Below are 19261 nucleotides of genomic sequence, written 5' to 3' on the forward strand. Positions count from 1 at the left end.
TCCCCGTGTTCTTGTCCATTAGACATTCCGCGGTACACCGATCGCCGCGTGATGTCATACGTGGAGAAGGTTCGGAATGGAGGAAGGGAGGGGTATCTTGGAACAACAACCGTCCGATGGCGGTCCGGAGAGGGGACGTGAAGCTGAGGAAGAGAGAAGGCTAGTATCTCCTCTCTCTCTCCGCTTCTTCGCGTCGATCGCCTTCTCCTATTCCGTTTTCTTTTCTAGGGCTAGGGTTTACTTCTTGTTTTCCTAGAGATCTCGATTTCGATTTGATAGGGCTGGCTCTTTTTTTCGTGCTGCATTCTGATTCTTCTTCCCTCGGAGAAACGAAGATTTTGTTTTCCGATCGTTTTGAAAGATCGTCATGCAATGCCGTTGAACCAAGCTGGCTTTTGTTCGATTCTTTGCTGCAGTTTTAGGTTTAGGTCTTCAAGTTTCTTCGAAGATCCAAGAGGTTATTCGGATAAAACATCGAAAGATTTCTCTTTTTATGCTTTCCATGGACTGAGTTAGTTGTCCAGGATTCGGGTCCACTTAAGCAACTGTTTTATGTTTTTCTTGATCTTTATTTGAGGGTGGGGTTATTGATGAGATTGTGTTAAAAGGGATTGACCAAAGATTCTTTTGATCTTATTGTCTCGCCCTTTCTTGTCATTTTCGGTGATTTGATCGATCGGTCGACTGATTTCTTGTTAACTATTGTTTTTTCTTCCCCGCAGGCGCTCCTTGTTTTCACCTTATTGGAGCTGTTTGGCTGACGGTTTCTAGGGTTTTGGGTCATCTGGTCTGAAGGGGATCAGGAAGTTTGTTACTGTGGAAAGGTCCCCGATTCCCCTTTTCCCTGTCCTTTTCTGGCAAAAGTGATGGTACACCCATCAGAACCATGTTTCATGCTCTCTAGTTTTTGGTGTTTCCCTAACTATAGAAAAAAAAAAACCTTTCTTTAAACGAAGAGCACATCTTTGTATGCTTGGAATGTCTGAATTATTGGAAGAAAAAGAAAGGTGCTGAGAAATAGCCTTCTAAGGGTTCCCGCAGGCATCAAGAAGGGAGAGGGAAGGATAAGAAAGATAAGGGGAGAAAGATTATGTGGTCGGGCGGGTTAAAGTTCTTGGGCATTTCATATGATCGGGTTGACAGGTCTTTATCTTTTTTGTGATTCCCTGCAAATAGTGACAAGGACAGCGAATTCCTGTCTCCTCGATTGGTATCTAACTTGTGCTATTGGTGTCCTAGTGATGGGAAGTTTTATTTTTCTAAAGCCTCTGTCTATTCTTTTTCTTCTTCCGGGTTCCCTTCCTCTGTTATTGACGGTGGGAGGCCTAGTTCTGTGAGGTGGGTATAAAGGTGAGAGTTTAGTTGAGGTTTTTGGGTTTGGCATTGGATGGGTGAGATGAATGCTAATCTGCACCAGAAGCTTGGAAAGACTGATAAGGGTCACGATGGGAGGGTTGTGGTAGCAGTGAAGGCTTCGAAGGAAATTCCAAGAACTGCCATTGTCTGGGCTTTAACCCATGTTGTTCAACCTGGTAGTTGTATCACCCTGTTGGTTGTGCTTCCGCCACACGGCTCAGGTATCATTTCTCCGAACTTTCTGTTTTGTTCTATCCTGAGAAATGCCGTGCGGTCCTTTGTTTGGCTTCCTTTAGTTTATTTTCTTCTTTGCTGGTCGATAACTGCTTGCGTTCTATTAAACTCACCACTGCGTTTGTTTTCTAAGTGTGCTTGTGTAGTCACTGCTTGTTCAGAGAAAGATCGCTTGCATGATCATTAGCTCATACTTCAATATTTTTGATTTAGCCTCAGCTAATATTTATCGATATTTTTTATATTGAAAGCTTGTTATTATGTAGCAAGAAAGCCACTTTTTTGGTTTGTGAAGTTATGTTCAGTATCAAGAAACAAATATACTATATTGGAGGAATGATTATTTTCAGCCTCCCTCATCATTGCTAAGGACTTGCATTAGTCTTCAATCACGTATAGGCCATTAATTGGTTGACAAGGACTATTTTTAAGCTTGGTATCATGGTAGAAAAGCATGTTTATGCAACAAGTCGATAGCACAATTTTGACCTTAGGTTTTAAGCAGATTGTATACCTCTCCGACGGTTTGGAGACCACAGGTAGCCTAGGAGTTGATGTAGTAGATACTGGGATAACCAGACTTCTGGAAAATCAGTTTCTAATGAATGATATGTTCAAAATCATTTACCAGAAAATTAGTATTTTTAGAAGTGCTCTTTTGGTTTAAGATTCTTGTCCGATTATGTGCCTTTTCCCTGATCTGAGAATATCCTTGTAAGAGTGACAGTTTATATGGTAAAGCATTCATGAAGGAGAAAGAATTACTTACTTTCTGGGGTTCTACTGTGCGATATCTGACCCATTTTCTGCAGGGAAATACTAAGTTTGCTGAACCTATACTTCAGGTAGAAAAATATGGAGTTTTCCAAGATTTGCGGCTGACTGTGCCAGTGGTCACAGGAGGTCCTATTTTAGGACAGCTTTGGAGCAGAAGCCAGATATCGCAGACTTATGTTCCCAAATGATGCTTCAACTTCATGATTTTTATGATCCAAATAAGGTTAATCCATCAACTTTAATGTTAACTGTCTTTTTACTTCTCTTTGCTAACTAGCATACATCTTTTTCTCTACAGATAAATGTCAAGATAAAGATTGTTTCCAGATCACCTTGTGGTGTAGTGGCTGCTGAATCCAAGAGAGCTCAAGCAAACTGGGTTGTCTTGGACAAGTAATGATTAATTTGTAGAATATTTTCTTCTTGATTTAAAATGCTTTAAAAATTGGATTTTAGCTTTGCAAGGTTTGATTTTTTTTTTTTAAGTGTTACTCTGCATGCTAGATGAGGTATGCATATTATCGATTCTGTTATCCTTCTGATTTCTGACCCTGAAAGATCTTCAACTAATCACTTTCATATGCAGACAGCTGAAGCATGAGAAAAAGAAGTGCATGGAAGAACTTCAATGTAACATTGTAGTTGTGAAGCACTATCAACCTAAGGTTCTCCGATTAAATCTGATAGGATCACCTGATTTTGAGCCCCAAATGCGCTATCCATCACCTCCTGAGGAAGACAAATCACCTAAAAAAGACTCAAAACAAACCAGGGTTCCTCCTAAGTCCATCCGAGGGCCAGCTGTAACTCCTACAAGCAGTCCTGAAATTGGGACACCATTTACTGCTACCGAAGCTGGAACATCATCAGTATCAAGCTCAGATCCTGGAACATCGCAATTTTTTGCTTCTGAAGCAAATGGTGGTGTTAAGAATGAATCAGTAACCACAAAAGCGACCCGAGAAGTGGATATAACTAGCTCAGGGTCTGACAGTGAAAGCTCAAGTCCAACAACCATAGGTTCTCCGTATGGAATGTCTGAGATATTCAGCACGGCTCGAACATGTTCCAACCAAGTTGAGGAAATTTGTCAAAAATTCAAAGATAAAGCTCATATTTTCACAGCCAAAGTCTTACTGGAGAAGTTTTGTGAACTTGATGAGAAAGCAAGAGTCAGTATCCTGAACTATAAATCAGATAACGATTTCAGTGGAAATATTAGGGAAGCAATTTCACTGCCTAGAAATGCACCTCCAAGACCTCCTCCTTTATGTTCAATATGTCAACACAAGGCACCTGTGTTTGGAAAACCTCCTAGAAGATTCAGTTATGCTGAGCTGGAACTTGCAACAGGTGGATTTTCCCGTGCAAACTTCTTGGCTGAGGGTGGTTTTGGATTTGTTTACAGAGGGATGTTGCCTGATGGTCAGGCCATTGCCGTAAAGCAGCACAAAATGGCTAGCTCTCAAGGAGATCTTGAATTCTGCTCTGAGGTGGAGGTTTTAAGCTGTGCGCAGCATCGCAATGTTGTGATGCTAATTGGTTTCTGCGTTGAAGACAAGAGAAGGTTGCTGGTTTATGAATATATCTGCAATGGTTCACTGGATTCCCATCTCTATGGTAAATAGCTAACAATTAAAGTTCAAACTATTGATTTACTCTGACTTTTATGGCTGTTTAATATGGAAACTTTTAGTTCTTTCAATTCATTCTGGATTGCTCAGGCCTTCCCTCTTAAAATCTAGCAATCATATCTTGATTAGGTCATCAAAATTGTATTCACAAAAATGAGTCTTTTTTATATTAAAATTCATGAGGTTCGAAAATATGTCACTGGCTTGTCTAAGACCATTTTAGATTTTTTTTCTTTTCTGAAGAACAAAACTCTTGACACTTAATGTGATGTCTTCAAATAAGGGGCTTTGTAAGGTATTTATAGGGCAACATTAATTAGCTTCAACTGGGGTAGCAGCATTGTGCTGCTCCTGAACGTGCAGCACATGTGCATGAGATGGTTATTATGCATACCCGTTTTCAGGCTTAGTTACAGCAGCTGTCTGCCGGCTAGTATGTGTACACATTTTAAACATCTGAGCCATCTGCACAGGTGTTCTGCATTCTGTGGGATTAGCAATATCTTGAAAGTAATGTTTCAAGTGCAGGGGGCCACAGACCTAATCTGCTTCCATCTGACCAATATAACCTAGACTGGTGGGCTTTCAAGTAGCATTCCACTGGAAAATGGAAACCAGAAGACACCTTTTGGCACCTGCAAAAGCAGAATGTCTAGCACCAATGAGGTTTGGTGCCTTGTGTAGGTGCTCACTAATTGTGTTTTACAGAAATCAAAACCACAGCCTGCCATCAAGGAAGGGTTATTCAAGGAACTGTATAGCATTGAATGGAAGTAATTCTTAAAGGTTTAAATCTTTGTAGGTTGTAATGAAAAGCCTTTGGAATGGTCTGCTAGACAAACAATTGCAGTGGGAGCAGCTCGAGGTTTGAGATACCTTCATGAAGAGTGCAGGGTGGGCTGCATAGTCCACCGTGACATGAGGTCAAACAACATTCTTGTCACCCATGATTTTGAACCAATGGTATAGCCTTTCTTTATCTTTTTTACATTCTTTTATTTTAGTTACTTTGATGATGCCTTATGAGTTAAAACATGTTTTTTTTTTTGAAGAGCTTTCTCTTGCTATTTAAAATTTTATTCTATTTAAACATTACATCTCTTATGAAAATTCTCCATATTTTGTCAAGTCCAAAAATTGTATTCTTCATCTTGAACCTTTATACGGCCTCTAGATATGTCCTTGACTACATGGAGAAGTATATGTCCTGCTCAAGTTTTCTTTTCATGTCTAAAAAACTTATCGAACTCTTATTTGTACTTATCTTGATTTGTTAAGGTTTACTTTGCATAAGATGGGAAATATGATCCTATACTCAGTGTAATGCTGATACATTTTATGCCTTCATAACCACAAATATAACCATTCCTAGCATGCTTTATTCCCTCAATTGGTGCTATTAAACAAACTAACCATTACTTTAATTTTTACTTCCCAGTTTCCTCTATTTAGATTGGACCCTAAGCTGAAAAGTTTCACATTTCTTACCTGGCTGCTTTGTTTTGTAAAATCAGACATGATATTTGGAGCAGTTTAGGGTGGACATGGCAAATTGACTTAATTGCCTTCAGTTTTTTATGTGTGTTTGTCTTTAAATAAAATCTGATGGCTTGGAGTTCTTTTTACAACAGCAAATCTCATCACTTCCATGCATCTGCTTGTTTTGGGGCCTATGGTTTTTTAATACAAAATGCATTTCACCATTGTAGTATCTTATGCTGCCTCCCACAATCTCTCCCTACCTCCACTACCTGCATGATTTCCATTCATCACAATCCTTTTGCTTAATGTCTCTTTTGAGAAAACATTTTAGTCATTAATTTTGTCTAATCATTCTTTTTCTTTTGAATTTTTTACAAAAAACTAAATTATACATGTGTTATTTACTTCTCAACTTCTTAATTCACTCCCCCACCTAAATTTTGTCTTCCATTATTCTATAAAGATCTAGTTGTGGGTATATTTTAATCTATCATTCATGGCAATCATTTACAAATATTGAGGTTGTTGGCTTTAGCACTAGCATTTTTTTAAATACCAAGTTTTTTTTTTTGCATATTGCACCTAGGATTTTGCCAATACTATGTATTAGATCTTTCCTTATCTTTATTTGCAAATCAACCTAGATAACATTATCAAGACAGCCTTTGGGTTAAGGTAACTCTAGAGAAGCTATCAGTGTTGGCATTAGTGGGGACTTCCTTTTTGTGATCAAAATCATCCTTGTTGATGTGGTCCCTTCATTTTCTTCTACATGCATGGGTCCCTTTTTTTTCTTCTTTGCTTTCGGTAGGCGGAGATGAGTGCCTTCGATAGGAGAGTGCCCTAGGACATGGTGTCTCCTCCAAGGCCATCAGTGAGCTCCATAGTCACTATGACATTGCCTGCCTCCTTTTCTACGCCCATGTCCTCTTCTATGCTCGCTCAATCTTTGTCCCCGTCTCACCCTCTCTTCTTTCCCCACCATCCATGACCATTAGAGATAAAGAAGAAATGGTTTGTTGGGAGCTCCAATACGTCGCCAAAGTAAACTGGGGAGGACATAAACAATGTCCTCCATTTTCCTCCAGCCATAGGCAAGGTCACCCTATTCTAGAGTTGTTCTTGGGCTAGGCCTCGGTCCTAAACTCTATTCATTTTTAATCGAGCTTCGGGCCATGCCTATGTAAAATTAGACATTTTTTGTGCCCAAGCCCGGCCCAGGATGAGCTTTACCCTATACCTAGGGCATCGTTCGAGGTCTCCAATTTGGCCAAGCTTTCCCCTAGAAGTCCTAGACCCAAGCTCGTCCATTCAATTCTCTCTCAAAGGGGAGGCAGAGCATTCATATCTTAACATCTTTTGGTTGAACTCCTTGTCCAGCACCATCACCTTTGCCCTACTGATGAACTTGAACCGGTGAAACCTCATCCTTTGTCGCCTCGCCATGCAAGAGCTAGGCTTGCAGGAGGCTGTGGCCTGCAACAGCAACCCATTCAACTTCGACACCTCCCTACTCCCCTGTGCCATTTATTTTGGATGTCATGGTACTGGTTTTGATAATTTGGAAGTAGCTGTGGCTTGGCGACCGTGCCTTCTACATTGAGCACGATGATGTTTAAGAGGATGCGAGCTGACACAACGGTGGAGGCAATGGAGAGGTGCAACGGGCTGCTGTTCTAGCAGGCGATGTTCAACTTCATGTTCTCCACCGTGCTGGACCAAATCAGGTGCTAGCAAGGGTGTTGTAGAGATAGAGCAGATGCTGAGGCTAGGGTGGGTTGGGGCGGTGGTAATGGGTCCAGTTTGGCTCAAGGGTGGTGAGGGCGGTGGCACCGGTGGCAATGCTGCTGAGGGTGTTGGAGGTGGTGGTGGTGCAGGTGGTAGAAGGAGAAAGAAGTATACCCTATTTTCTTTACCTTAAAGTGGACCCCGATTTAGAATAACCAGCATAGTCATCTTACACCTTTGGCTAACCTAACTAGAGATCGTGCTTAATATGGGAGGTGGAACCCTAACTGAAGCGTCGTCTTGCAAATATAAGTAACTTTATTTGGGTCAATTTGCAAATAGGGATAAAGGTAGGTTTAATATGTAATATTGGCAAAATTCTGGCTACAATATGTAATAAAATTTAAGAAACAACATAGCATCAAATCATGAGTAGTTGCATGAGTTCAAAATGATCATGAGATCTTCAAACGTGAACTTGTATTATGTTTATGCAAGACCATTCTGCAAGTGCTAATTCAAATTATGTATATGCATTCAGTGGCAGGAGGGTTCGTCACCATGACTTGAATTATAAGGAACCAACTTACTGAGACTATAACATTGAACATTGTTCAGTCAGATCTTTTGTTGTTCAATGTGTGCTATTAGGGTAACCTACCGAATCTTATTTACAAGCTTCAAGTGACTTTGTTGATTGGAAATTGATATTTATTTGAGGGGGAGTATATACATACCTACAAACATGCATATGTATGTATGCATGTATGTACATACCTACTTACATAGCTGCCAGACTCTCCCCCATCATCGACCTCCTTTATATCTCTTCATCGATGATGACTGCAAGGTTGCAGCCTTGCTGACATCCATCCTTGTCCTCATCATTGATCTCAAGCCGTTGGGCTAGGAAGAGGAAGAGAAGGGAGGGAGGATGATGTGGGGAGAAACAGGAAGGGAAGGGAGAGACATTTCAATATTTTATTTATTTTTTTGCTAGAAAGAAGGATAACATTGTAGGTGTATGCGGGCCCACCTTTCTTTCCTCTTCTCCCATCTTCTCTAATGGGTTACAATTTTACTTTTTTTATTTTTTTCCTTTTATTTTCTCCCTTCAGTCTCCTCTGGTAAATTTTGCAGGAGATTATTTTAAGTTAGTAGTGAAAATCTCTCTCAATGAGATTATAATCATGTAACATTCGTGATTTTATACATATTATGAATTTTTGTTAAAAATATTCCATACATATTGTGTTTCTAAATATATCTGATGCAGCTATGTAAAATGCTTTTCAAAATGCAAATAAGGAAAATAAGATCAAAATTAAAAAGGAAGAATATATAAAAAATAACCATATATAATATATAGTTATCATAATCAATTCTCAGTTTTTGGCAAAGGAGCAAAAGCAATTAATGTGGGAGGCAACGATCCGACCAATCAAGAATGGGTTGGTTCTAGTTTGTTCTCAATTGGGTTACCTATCGATGTTATTCCAAAAATAAATCAATAATAAAAGGTGCATTATATAAAGTAAAATATAATACATCTAAAGACATCTAAAGAAGGCCCCCTCCTTAAGTGGTGTTCTAGACTTGCCGTTGTGTTTAAGAAAAGGCTCACAACAAGTTGGTGAAGAGTGATGAGACCATGCACCCATGAGTTTCTTTGATGTTTATATCCTATCTTGATGATCTTCTATACCAATAAAATGATTAGCATAATACATCTAAAGACATCTAAAGAAGGCCCCCTCCTTAAGTGATGTCCTAGACTTGCCATTGTTTTTAAGAAAAGGCTCACAACAAGTTGGTGAAGAGTGATGAGGCCATGCACCCATGAGTTTCTTTGATGTTTATATCTTATCTCGATGATCTTCTATACCAATAAAATGATTGGCTTTGATGTTTTTTAATCTTGTTTTGATTTGATCAGGTGATTTGTGGCAATTTGTAAAACATAAAAAATTTAGTGGTGATTATGAGATGAAATCCATTATGATATGAGCGGAAAGAATAGATTTTTTGCTGGTGGTGATGAGATGAAGGTTCATGACCATGGAATTTTAGATGTATATTAATCATTCACATCTTTTACAGAAATGGTAAATTCTTGATTCTATTTTTGGTAGAGTTCCTTTGCTCTACAACCGAAAAAATTATGACCAAATTTTTTAGGGCAATGGTATGAAATTGAGTCAAAAAATGCTGACTTGCATTGTAGTTCCATAATCTATACTTGGTTTGCTTTTCAACCACTCACGTGATACACTGATGATGTGTGATTTGAACTGGACCTCTTCAATTCAAAGACGAGGTGGAGAAGATCCCCAGTTTATTCTGCTGATATGATTTTAGCTGGATCCTTACAATTTAGAGACGAGCTAGAGAAGATCCGAACTCTTCATTTCTAGAGATCAACCAACTTACTCTACCTTTGCCCAGTATTTGAAGTTGTTGTTCTTTGCCTATTCATGAGTTTACTTAAGAGTTTCCAGTATTTGAAGCTGTTAGTGTAATGTAACTATAGGATTGTTTACTTCTGTCTTTTTTTTACGAAGAAGATAGTATCTGTTTCTTCACATATTTCATAATACATTATATTATACAAAATTAAACCATGTTTTATTAAATTTAAGTAACTTTGTTATCTTTTCTCAAACAAAATCAAATAATGTCTATTCCCTACTCATTTTTGCTATGATCATTCCCATATTCTATGGCACGTGCATCGCACATGCTTCAACTAGTAAATATACAAGTGACAGATATCAAGTTTTGCCATGAACCTCAGATGCAGATAGTGAGGTTTTAAACCCAGCGATGCTCTTGAAGTTGCAATGAGTTTGGGGCACAATTAATTTTGAGAAGTGCAATTACTTCCTGCAAGGAGCTGACCCATTGCTTCATGGGATGTTGTCCTGCTTAATGGCCTATATTAAACAATGAGTCCTTGCTTTTGCATCTCGAGGTGCACCTTAAAATCTATCAATTGGCAATGGAGCGATGATGGCTGCAAGTTGCGGCCATGATGGTGCTAGTGCTCGTAAACTGGTGGGGAAAATGGTGTTGGATGGCTGTTGGTGGCAGCAGCTGTCATGGCAGTGGTGGGGGGAGTGACAGTGGAGGGGTGGCGACGGTGATGATCAGGCAATGTCCATGGTGATGGTGGCAGATCATGATGGTGGCTACCAGCCATGGCTGATGGGTTGTAGTGGTGGCTATAGATGACAATTGTGGCTTGGTGGTGGCATAGACATTGACGGAGGAGGTAGAGGTGTAGTAGTAATAGCATGTTATATCATTCTCATTATCCAAATCATTTGAAAGAGATTTTTCCATGATTTTTGCATTCAAAAATTTCAAAAAAAAAGTTTTAAAAGCAAAAAAAAAAAAAAGCAACAACATTATCAAGTATGTTTTCTGCGTCGGATTTGATTTTGTTTATTTCTTAAAAGAGTACAAGTAGTAGTAGCAATGCTATAGAGTGCCTTAATCTTAACAAGGCACATAAGTATAATTGTGGACCACTCTGTCCTATCATAGCCTTTTGTCATTCCAATGTTAGAATGAAGCTGTGTGCGCATTTTTGTGTGTGTATATGGAATAATACAACCGTAAGTAAATGACTCGACATTTTTCCTCTAACAAACTTACCTTCAAGAGGAAGATGCTTTTTTCTTTTATCACGTTAATATGCATGAGAAATCTGAGGCATTAGTTTTTTTAAGGCTACTCTGCCTGTTATTCTCTATTTAGTTTACATTTATGTTTTGAGTATCAGAGCATATGGTAGACTCACTTTTTCACATCAATTCAACATATTGACAATTGATAAATGCTTGTTGAAACTCATCTGCAGAAGTTCCTGGAACTCAGTTAAAAGGGAAAAAAAAAACAGAAAAAACGAAACTTGTGTAACTTTTGCCTCCCTGATCTCCACCATTTTGAACTTCAGACAGTATAATTAGGTGCATTAGAAATTAAAGGAGAACCTAAGCCATCTGGATCAGGGCATTTAAGTTTCCCACTGCCGTACAGGTCATGCTTCACTATTTTTTCCGTCTAATGCCATTCTGCCTATAAATATTTGATGAATTTTAACCTTTCAAAAATCTGAATGAACTTATATACATGCTTCTTAGATAAGAAGAGCATACAATTATTCTCACCATTGAACCTCTCATCAAACCTTTTCTTTTTTTTTTATTATTCTTTCCTCCATGTGTCTCATTATTTTACACTTATTCAATCATTCTACTTACAAGCCTTGCTTTTTCTTCTCAGAAGCCCTCCACTGTTTTAATGGAGAAAAAACCATAACAATAAATATCCAGATGACTTTCTCCTTTCTTTATTTTATTCCGGTCTTCCATCTTATTGGGCCCTTGCATGTACATCTCTATTCATAATCACTTATTTTTCCTAAAATGGTGACACAAGCTTCCAGATTTCTCATCAAGAAGCCATTGCTACCATCCTTGAAGCAGGAACACATCTCTTTCCGAACTTCCATCAGCTTTAATAGATTGGACATTCGATTTAATGCAAACCTAGCTAAAGCACATTATAAGTGAAGCCTGACCACTTTGGGGATACGAGGTACCAATCTCATATGCATTAGGTTAGACCATCTCTGAAATTTTACCAATATATGATTTTATCGGACAGCATTGTAAAAACCAAATGGTTATGACTAGAAACAGTGTGCTGTATATGTACTAGAACTTGCAAATGCAGGTTATATTAGGCAACGGTAATGGCTTTGAAGTAACACAATACAAGTAAAACAAGCAAAAGAGGCTGCCCATAATCATGGTCTATCCTTCTATGTACGCCAGTGTCTCAATATATGTACCAGGGAAATGGTAGCCTATGGCCTAACCCTTATTATGAATGTTTTATCAGAATCCGTGATTGGCAATAGACTTTCACGTGGTAAGATGAATATCTGGCTTATGTATCACATACACGGTTACATATTTGTTATTCTATTTTCGATTTTTTTTTTTTGCCGTGTAAAAAGTTACCAATTTTCTTGTTCGAACCCTTCTTTGCATCATTAATGTATTGCTCCAGGATCTTATGGCAGTTCATTTGAGGTTAAGCTAATTTAAAAAGATCCATGTCCTGCTGCTTGTGCCTTTCAATTCAGCATGCAATGATTGGACAGAATGATCGATAAGGCATCTGACCCTGGTCATCTACTTTTGAAGGTTGGAGACTTTGGCTTGGCGAGATGGCAGCCTGATGTAGACCACGGTTTGGAAACACGGGCAATTGGCACCTTTGGGTACACAACTAGAATGAGGATCATGTCCTATTTGTATTATAATTGGTAAGAAAGCTAAATAATTTCTTTATTTCTTAGGTATCTGGCTCCAGAATATGCCGAGACTGGACAAATCACAGAGAAGGCAGATGTGTATTCCTTTGGCGTTGTACTCATGGAGCTTATTTCGGGACGGAAAGCAGTGGATATTAGTCGTCCAAGGGATCAGCGGTGTCTCGCTGAATGGGTAAGTTGTATGCAGCATTTATATCTTCATAGACAAGCACAATAAAAGTTAAATCATATGCACTGAATTAGACCTTATAATCATGCTGATTTGGTACTTGAATTGGGGAATAATCGCTTACCTTAAACTGGCCACACAGTTGCACTTGCCAATGTATTTTGCTATCATCATGGAAATCTACTCCGCAGTCTCATTGCTCATACTTTGTTCGAGCAGGCTCGCCCTTTATTGGATGAATGTGCGATAGATGAGCTCGTAGACCCACGATTAGGAAATTGCTACTCTGAATATGAGGTTTGTTGCATGTTGTATGCAGCATCATTGTGCATCAGACGTGAACCTCATGCAAGGCCACGAATGTCTCAGGTAATCCTGAGTCGTTAACAAAAACTCGCAGCCTAGCATTATGTGACAAACTAGAAACGGTGTGCAATTTCCTAATCTTTCAAATTCGTGTATAATTTCTTGGAAAGGTGCTCCATATACTCGAGGGGAACAGTGTGCTGGAACAGAAATTACAGTACAACACCTTGATATGACGCTGTAAACAAAAGCTCAGAAAAGTGGCCGGATAAGATTGTGTATCATTGCAAGGGCCCCCAGAGGGCTTGATCCAAAAGCTTTCCCGTGAGGCTTTAAGGGCAGCACGTTGGGAGAGAAGGCTCGGCTCGTCTTATGTGGAAGACAATAATTGTAGATAGGATGTGATGTGTAACCCACCCACTATGGGCCCCTTTTAAATGATCTGTTGTCCATATTTTGCCATGTTTTGTGGTAGTCCTGTATGTATCGTATGGTAACTGGTATTCTTAATGTTAATGGCAGTATAGGTGCTAATAAGTGATTCATGGAGGTACGGTGAGGCTATAGATCTGCTTTTCAGTGTGTTTACGTACCAGGAAGCAGCTTAAGGTCAGAATCAGATGATGAATTCAGCTAGGGTAAAACACGTACTTCAGCTGCGTTTCCGCCTTACAGCGCCCCTATCCAACAAAAGCATGGAGACCGGGAATCCTATCCGAGGGTGGCCCCATTCACCAATTTAGCTGTAACGGACCATCCGAAAGAATTTCTAAAAGGTGGTGGTCCACTTAGCCATGTCCAACAGAAAAACTGCCAAATCCTTGAGCACCAAAGACGAACCCAATACGATAATATAAAATCACTCACGAAAATATACGTTTTACAATGGAGAAAAGAATAGAAGGGTCGAAACAGCTAGACTCCCTGCGAAGACCATAAGAAAGTTTGTGATACTAGTTAGAACAGTGCATAAAACTCTCCTTGGCCTAAAGCCCTACCTTCTAAGTAATATTGAAAAATTTAGAAACATCTATAGCCTATTGCTTCAAGCACGGACTCAACTTGTAACCTTGTAGTGAAAGAACGGACTAATGCACTGCAAGTGGCGCTCAAGTAGCTGATTGTTGCTCCACTGGGATGCAGATAAAAAGCATATACCACAACCAACAGTATTTTAACCGTAGTTAAACACCTTCCGCAAGAAATGTACTAATGCTAAGTGTGCATAGGAAACCAAAATTTAAATAAGTGCTCTCTTTCAGACTTGTATATTATTTTACTGAATTCAGACATCAGCCCGCTAAATTTGAAAAAGACTAGATTAGAACAATGGCAGATAAAAATTAAGCACAAGTGCCATCACAAGCACATTATTTCCCACCAAGTGTGGGGAATTGTCCAGGATCCTCGATCGAAGGGGCAGTAGCATTGACTGTAACCCCACTTCCAAAACCATCTCCAAATGGTCTGCGGTCACCTCTTCCCCTGCCACGACCACGACCAAAGCCACGGCCACCAGGACTATAATACCTTTCTCCTTCAGCAGGCTTCAAAAACTCAGTGATGCTGAAAGACTAACACAGATACAGAAACTCGTCAATCATAATTATACATAGTCAAGAAACTATTCCAAGCAAAAAAAGACATCTACAGCAGCCAAATGTATTACCTTTTTGACTCGTTCTTCTCGATCAGCATTGTCCCTCTTTTTACCCGAATCCTTATCTGTACCCTATTACAATCATTTTTTTTCTATGTTAGGACAGCTAGTTCTATAGATGGAATATGAAAAAGGCAACATGACTCAGCAAGTTTACCAATTTCATAAAGACATCATCATTTCCTTTCTTAAGAGAAAGCAGCTGCATGGACTCAAAGTCCTTGTCCAGCTCAACCTTCCTCTCTTCAGGCTTCGATGCAAGCAGCGCTTTTCGTTTCTCCTCCTTTATCTTCTCATACTCCTCTAGGGTCATCTCCTATCCAATCCAGTTCAGCAAGTGAATATAGAATGTGCTAACAGAACAAGGTTGGGAACAAATGAACCAAAAAAAGGCTCCTAAGAGAACTACATATCCAAAATAGTAAGATGTAAGCGAAATTGAATGAATTGAAAATGACCACATACAATAAGTTCAAAATGATTTTAAAAAGCAACAATTTGAATTCATTTGCTTCTCTTGGTTTTTGAGGGACAGTCTGTTCTACTAATAAATAAACACAAACACAATATTCTATGAAGACTATAGTGTTGCACCAAAAATGGGGTGGAACCTGGTTTTAAAATAAATCATTTTTTCAGATTTTATGAAGTTTGAAGTAATTTCTTTCCATAATCTCTTTTTCTTTTAGATATTAAGTAAACCTATCCAGTAAACATGCCAAACTAACAATTTCTAAGTGTCACAATTTCATTCTGAAATATACCCATGTGATTTCCAAATATGTATTTATTTATATACATATGTATTCAATCTATGTCCCTACCAACTTCTCTATACAGCATAAAAAATAAAGGGTACCATGTTTCTTGACTATGGTCAAGAAAGCATTGTCAACAGAAGAAGAGGTCAATACTGGAACTTGTTGCCACTTTTCCAGCAGTACAATGAAGCATCCAATTGTGTTAGTTTATGGGAGGGGAGAAGAGAAGCCAAGAGTCATTTTTGGTCAGGACCACAAATGACCTCTAGCCATGACAACAAACTGTCGAGAACAACTTAAATGGACATTAACATAATTCCTGTCATAAGATCATAATTCTGCAGCAGGGTCATACATATCAGCAAACGCCTGCATACACGTGAGATACGAGGAAAAAAATGGAGTTGACATGCACTACCTAATTCAATTTCAATTTAAACATGAGTTGCACAAAAGAAATCTAAACTGTTGAATACACACACACACACACACATGCTTGGTAAAACAACTAGCTCAAAGTTGTTGGTGCATGGGGGTGGGCAAACAAGTATCCCATATAACAACTATGACAAGAAATGAACAGAAAAATTCAATGATAACAGTACACCAGAGCTATCAATGCATATCTAATCACCAGATCTGAAACTACATCGTTGGCACAGCCTATATGTAATACACAACTGCACATGTTGCTGGCTAATGCCATGCAAGCCCCTTCGGATCAGCAGGAAGGTAACAGATAACAGGATATACCCCAGGCTCAAAACCTGAGTTACGTTCAGTTGGACCCGTTGATTTTTTCCTTTAAGGTGACTTCAGCATTTGCACGGTTTTAATTTGAGTTTTGAATACATCAGTGTTTCCAAAATATCTTTGATCACCAAATTTCAAATACATATGATACAGACACTGATATGTATGGCAGTTTTCTGAATTGTACGTGATATGAGAGCATGTCAATTCCTTGATGCTGCCACAACAAAAAGTATATGTAGACCAGGTGAAATGGAGTGCCTGCAATTGCACTTGGCTCATGCCATGCAAGACCCTTTGGATTGGTCATTAGCAAACAAGTAAGAAGTACAAACCAAAAAGTTAGAAAGGTGTTTTCATTTCAGCTGGGCACATCCATTACTAGTTTATAGTCTCGGCAGTACTAGCAGTTTTGCTTTGAGTTCTAAAGTCTAGAACAAAATATCAAACATTAGGACAAATAATAGAAAAATTAAAGCATGCCACAAGACAAGAACAATAAAACTTTTGAGTAAGCTGTTTGGAATTACTGGATGTACCATTTCAGTATTTTTGCACCAAAAGGATGAAATTTTCCAAAAAAATAAATTATTCTAAAAACTAACAAACATGATGAAGAATCATGTTACACATCAACTTTCAAGTCTATCACACTGCCCATTATTAGGTAGCAAGTTATCCAACTGTTTGATAGCGAACTAATTATCTAAAACATATGTAACTATTTGGGACTTGTTTGGATAAGCTAACAAGATTGGGCTGAATTTTTTGCTGGATTCGTGGTTTGCATAACCCATATGAGCATGCCCATATCAATCCAACACCCCCCAGCCCAATCCTGTGGGAAGGGAAAAAAAACCTCCACGGGTCTTTTTCCTTCCTGAAGACCAACAGACCCACAGGCTGGAGATTTAAGCTGTGGGACTTCGATGGTCCTTAGAAGATGCGGGCTGGCGGGCCAATAGGCTCAATTCCTACAGAAATATCCAAAGCCCTTAGAGTAAAAAGTTTTCTCTTAAAAAAAGCATAAAAATATGAACCTTTTTATGATTACCATCGCATCAAGGACCAAAAATGAATTCATTCAATGAAATTCTCAATATGACTGCATGGTATATGTGTGTGTGTGTGTGTATACACAGCTCATCTAACTCTAAGATCCAAGCTCAAAACTTAAGTCAAGCTCAAATTTTTTTGATATACCCAATTTCTTGTCATGTTCACAAAGATTCCAAAGGAGCCTATGTTTGATCTTAAGAAGAACTTCATGGTACTGGAAGGCATACTAGCAGCATTATTGACAGTAAAATGTCCAAATCTTGAATAGAAACAATCTATTTCTTAAACCACTTAATATACTGTATAAAAGCAATCATATGCAGAATTCTTTTCCTTCTAATTTTTAATATTTAATTATTTTGCAATTGCAACATGCTATATATTAAAATAGCTTTCTTCCTCGATTAATGTGTATCTTTCTGAATTCAGGAAGACGCATATACAGTTTATTTAAATTGCATATAAAAATGGGTAAATTATTGCCAAGACTTGGTGAGTCCAGAAATTTTACTTTGAATGTTTAGCTTGCATTGACAAGGAATGCCACTACATGCATCAATGAATCAACATTCATAAGAAAACAAAATGACCCAAAATATACATTACTTATTCATGTGTTTTTTTTAAAAAATGATAAAACAATCTTAGAGCGATACAAAAGCCATATATAGAATAACAATGCAAATATAATCAGTTTCAGACAATCTCTGCCAAACCACTGAAACTGGATTAAAATGCCAATTATGATCCAAAGACAAAATCAACAAGGGGTCAGCACTCAGCATTTGATCGATCATGGCCAAAGTCCATCCATACCAAATAAAAGAATACAATTTTGACCAAGGTTTTAAAAACAGGTGGACGAGAGGGCATCCCACCGCCCTGGTCGTTGGGATGAGCAAGCCGGGAAATGGACCAGGACAGGTCAAACATCCACTGTCTCAAGTGTTGGAATCTGGGCATCCAATTTTAAAGGGAAACCAAGGCGGGCCCATCCTGCAATATTTGAAACCTTGGTTTTTTGACCGGCAATTAAAAATCTTGGGTAGAATAAAAATCTTTTTTGCTGCCACAAGCAAGTTTCCTTTAACTGTTTAGAATCAATTGCTTGCATGCACCTCTAATTTCATACAACAAAAGATTAGATTGCAATATATGGTATAATAAAAGCCCGGTCCTTACAGAAATGAGAAGTTATTTGAAACACAAAATGTTACCTGCAATATTCGAGGCCCTTCCCACCAGCAATAATAAGTTGCTTGATCATAACTTTGTAAAGAGCCTGTTGCCCAAGGTGACAAGCCAAGAGGGGGGGGGGGGGGTGAATTGGTTTCTTTTAATTTTAACTATCTTACTTGTGTTAAATGATGAGTTAGTAAACTTAAACAAATCATAATACAAACAACAAGAAGTATAGTGGTTCGGTGCTCTCCTTAGCACCTACGTCCACTCCCCAAGCGACCCCTTGGAAATTCGCTATAATCCCGCGGATTACAGTTGGATTGTTTTCCGGGCTCACAATCCAAAAACCTTTACACTTTGGTTTTCCGGGTTCACCAAAAACCTATGTTGGTTTTACGGGCTCACCAACGAACCTATGTTGGTTTTTCGGGCTCACCAACGAACCTTTACAATTGGTTTTCCGGGTTCACCAATCAACCTATTCCGTTGGTTTTGCGGGCTAACCAACCAACCTTTACAAGTAGTTTAACAAACAAAGGAAGAAGATTTAAACTCCTAGATGAGCAAATAAAACAATATAATCTACAAAGAAGAGTTTAGAGAATATTTATCGCTTGATGTGACTTCTCTCTTCTTTGTCAAGGAAGCTTCTCTCTTTAAGGGTGGATGGAGCTCTTGATGACTCTTTGAATCTGCTCAACCACTTTTCTTTGATTTTTGAATGAAGCACTTGAATGAAGAAGATTAGGGCACTTTCTCTTTCTAGTGTACTCTTTGATATTCTTTGGAAAGGATGTTCTATCTGATGAATAG

At 38.6% G+C, this 19261-nt stretch overlaps 2 protein-coding genes across 4 annotated transcripts in view; one reads left to right on the forward strand and one right to left on the reverse strand.

Annotated features, from left to right (window-relative positions):
- The first annotated feature begins 172 nt into the window (after positions 1-172).
- Positions 173-13586, forward strand: LOC103722811 (inactive protein kinase SELMODRAFT_444075-like). 3 transcript variants are annotated; one of them, XM_039129302.1, is made up of 10 exons: positions 173-457; positions 723-1577; positions 2403-2590; positions 2666-2760; positions 2954-3987; positions 4804-4964; positions 12428-12504; positions 12583-12730; positions 12947-13096; positions 13204-13586. In XM_039129302.1, exons 3-10 carry the CDS (start codon positions 2552-2554, stop codon positions 13267-13269), a joined length of 1770 nt encoding a protein of 589 aa, XP_038985230.1. In that variant the 5' UTR covers positions 173-457; positions 723-1577; positions 2403-2551; the 3' UTR covers positions 13270-13586. The 3 variants fall into 3 exon arrangements, with proteins under 3 accessions (XP_038985230.1, XP_026655648.2, XP_038985231.1); XM_026799847.2 differs by having other exon boundaries at positions 2436-2590; XM_039129303.1 differs by having other exon boundaries at positions 2491-2590.
- A 667-nt stretch (positions 13587-14253) lies between these two features.
- LOC103722810 (RGG repeats nuclear RNA binding protein A-like) overlaps positions 14254-19261 on the reverse strand; it is a 28446-nt gene continuing 23438 nt past the window's right edge. Inside the window, exons 4-6 of the mRNA XM_039129304.1 lie at positions 14851-15009; positions 14703-14765; positions 14254-14607 (exon numbers count right to left, since the gene is read on the reverse strand). Coding sequence (XP_038985232.1) covers positions 14404-14607; positions 14703-14765; positions 14851-15009 — 426 coding nt within the window. The 3' untranslated portion in view covers positions 14254-14403. The remainder of the gene's footprint in view (positions 14608-14702; positions 14766-14850; positions 15010-19261) is intronic.

The sequence above is a fragment of the Phoenix dactylifera genome, chromosome 8 (assembly GCF_009389715.1).
Source record: "Phoenix dactylifera cultivar Barhee BC4 chromosome 8, palm_55x_up_171113_PBpolish2nd_filt_p, whole genome shotgun sequence".
Classification (NCBI taxonomy): Eukaryota; Viridiplantae; Streptophyta; class Magnoliopsida; order Arecales; family Arecaceae; genus Phoenix; species Phoenix dactylifera.

Coding starts and splice junctions, on each gene's coding strand:
- LOC103722811 (XM_026799847.2), top strand. CDS start 1,388: ATGGGTGAGATGAATGCTAATCTGCACCAGAAGCTTGGAAAGACTGAT. Junction 2,591..2,665: donor ATTTTTATGATCCAAATAAG/GTTAATCCATCA, acceptor TTTTCTCTACAG/ATAAATGTCAAGATAAAGAT. Junction 4,965..12,427: donor CCCATGATTTTGAACCAATG/GTATAGCCTTTC, acceptor CTACTTTTGAAG/GTTGGAGACTTTGGCTTGGC.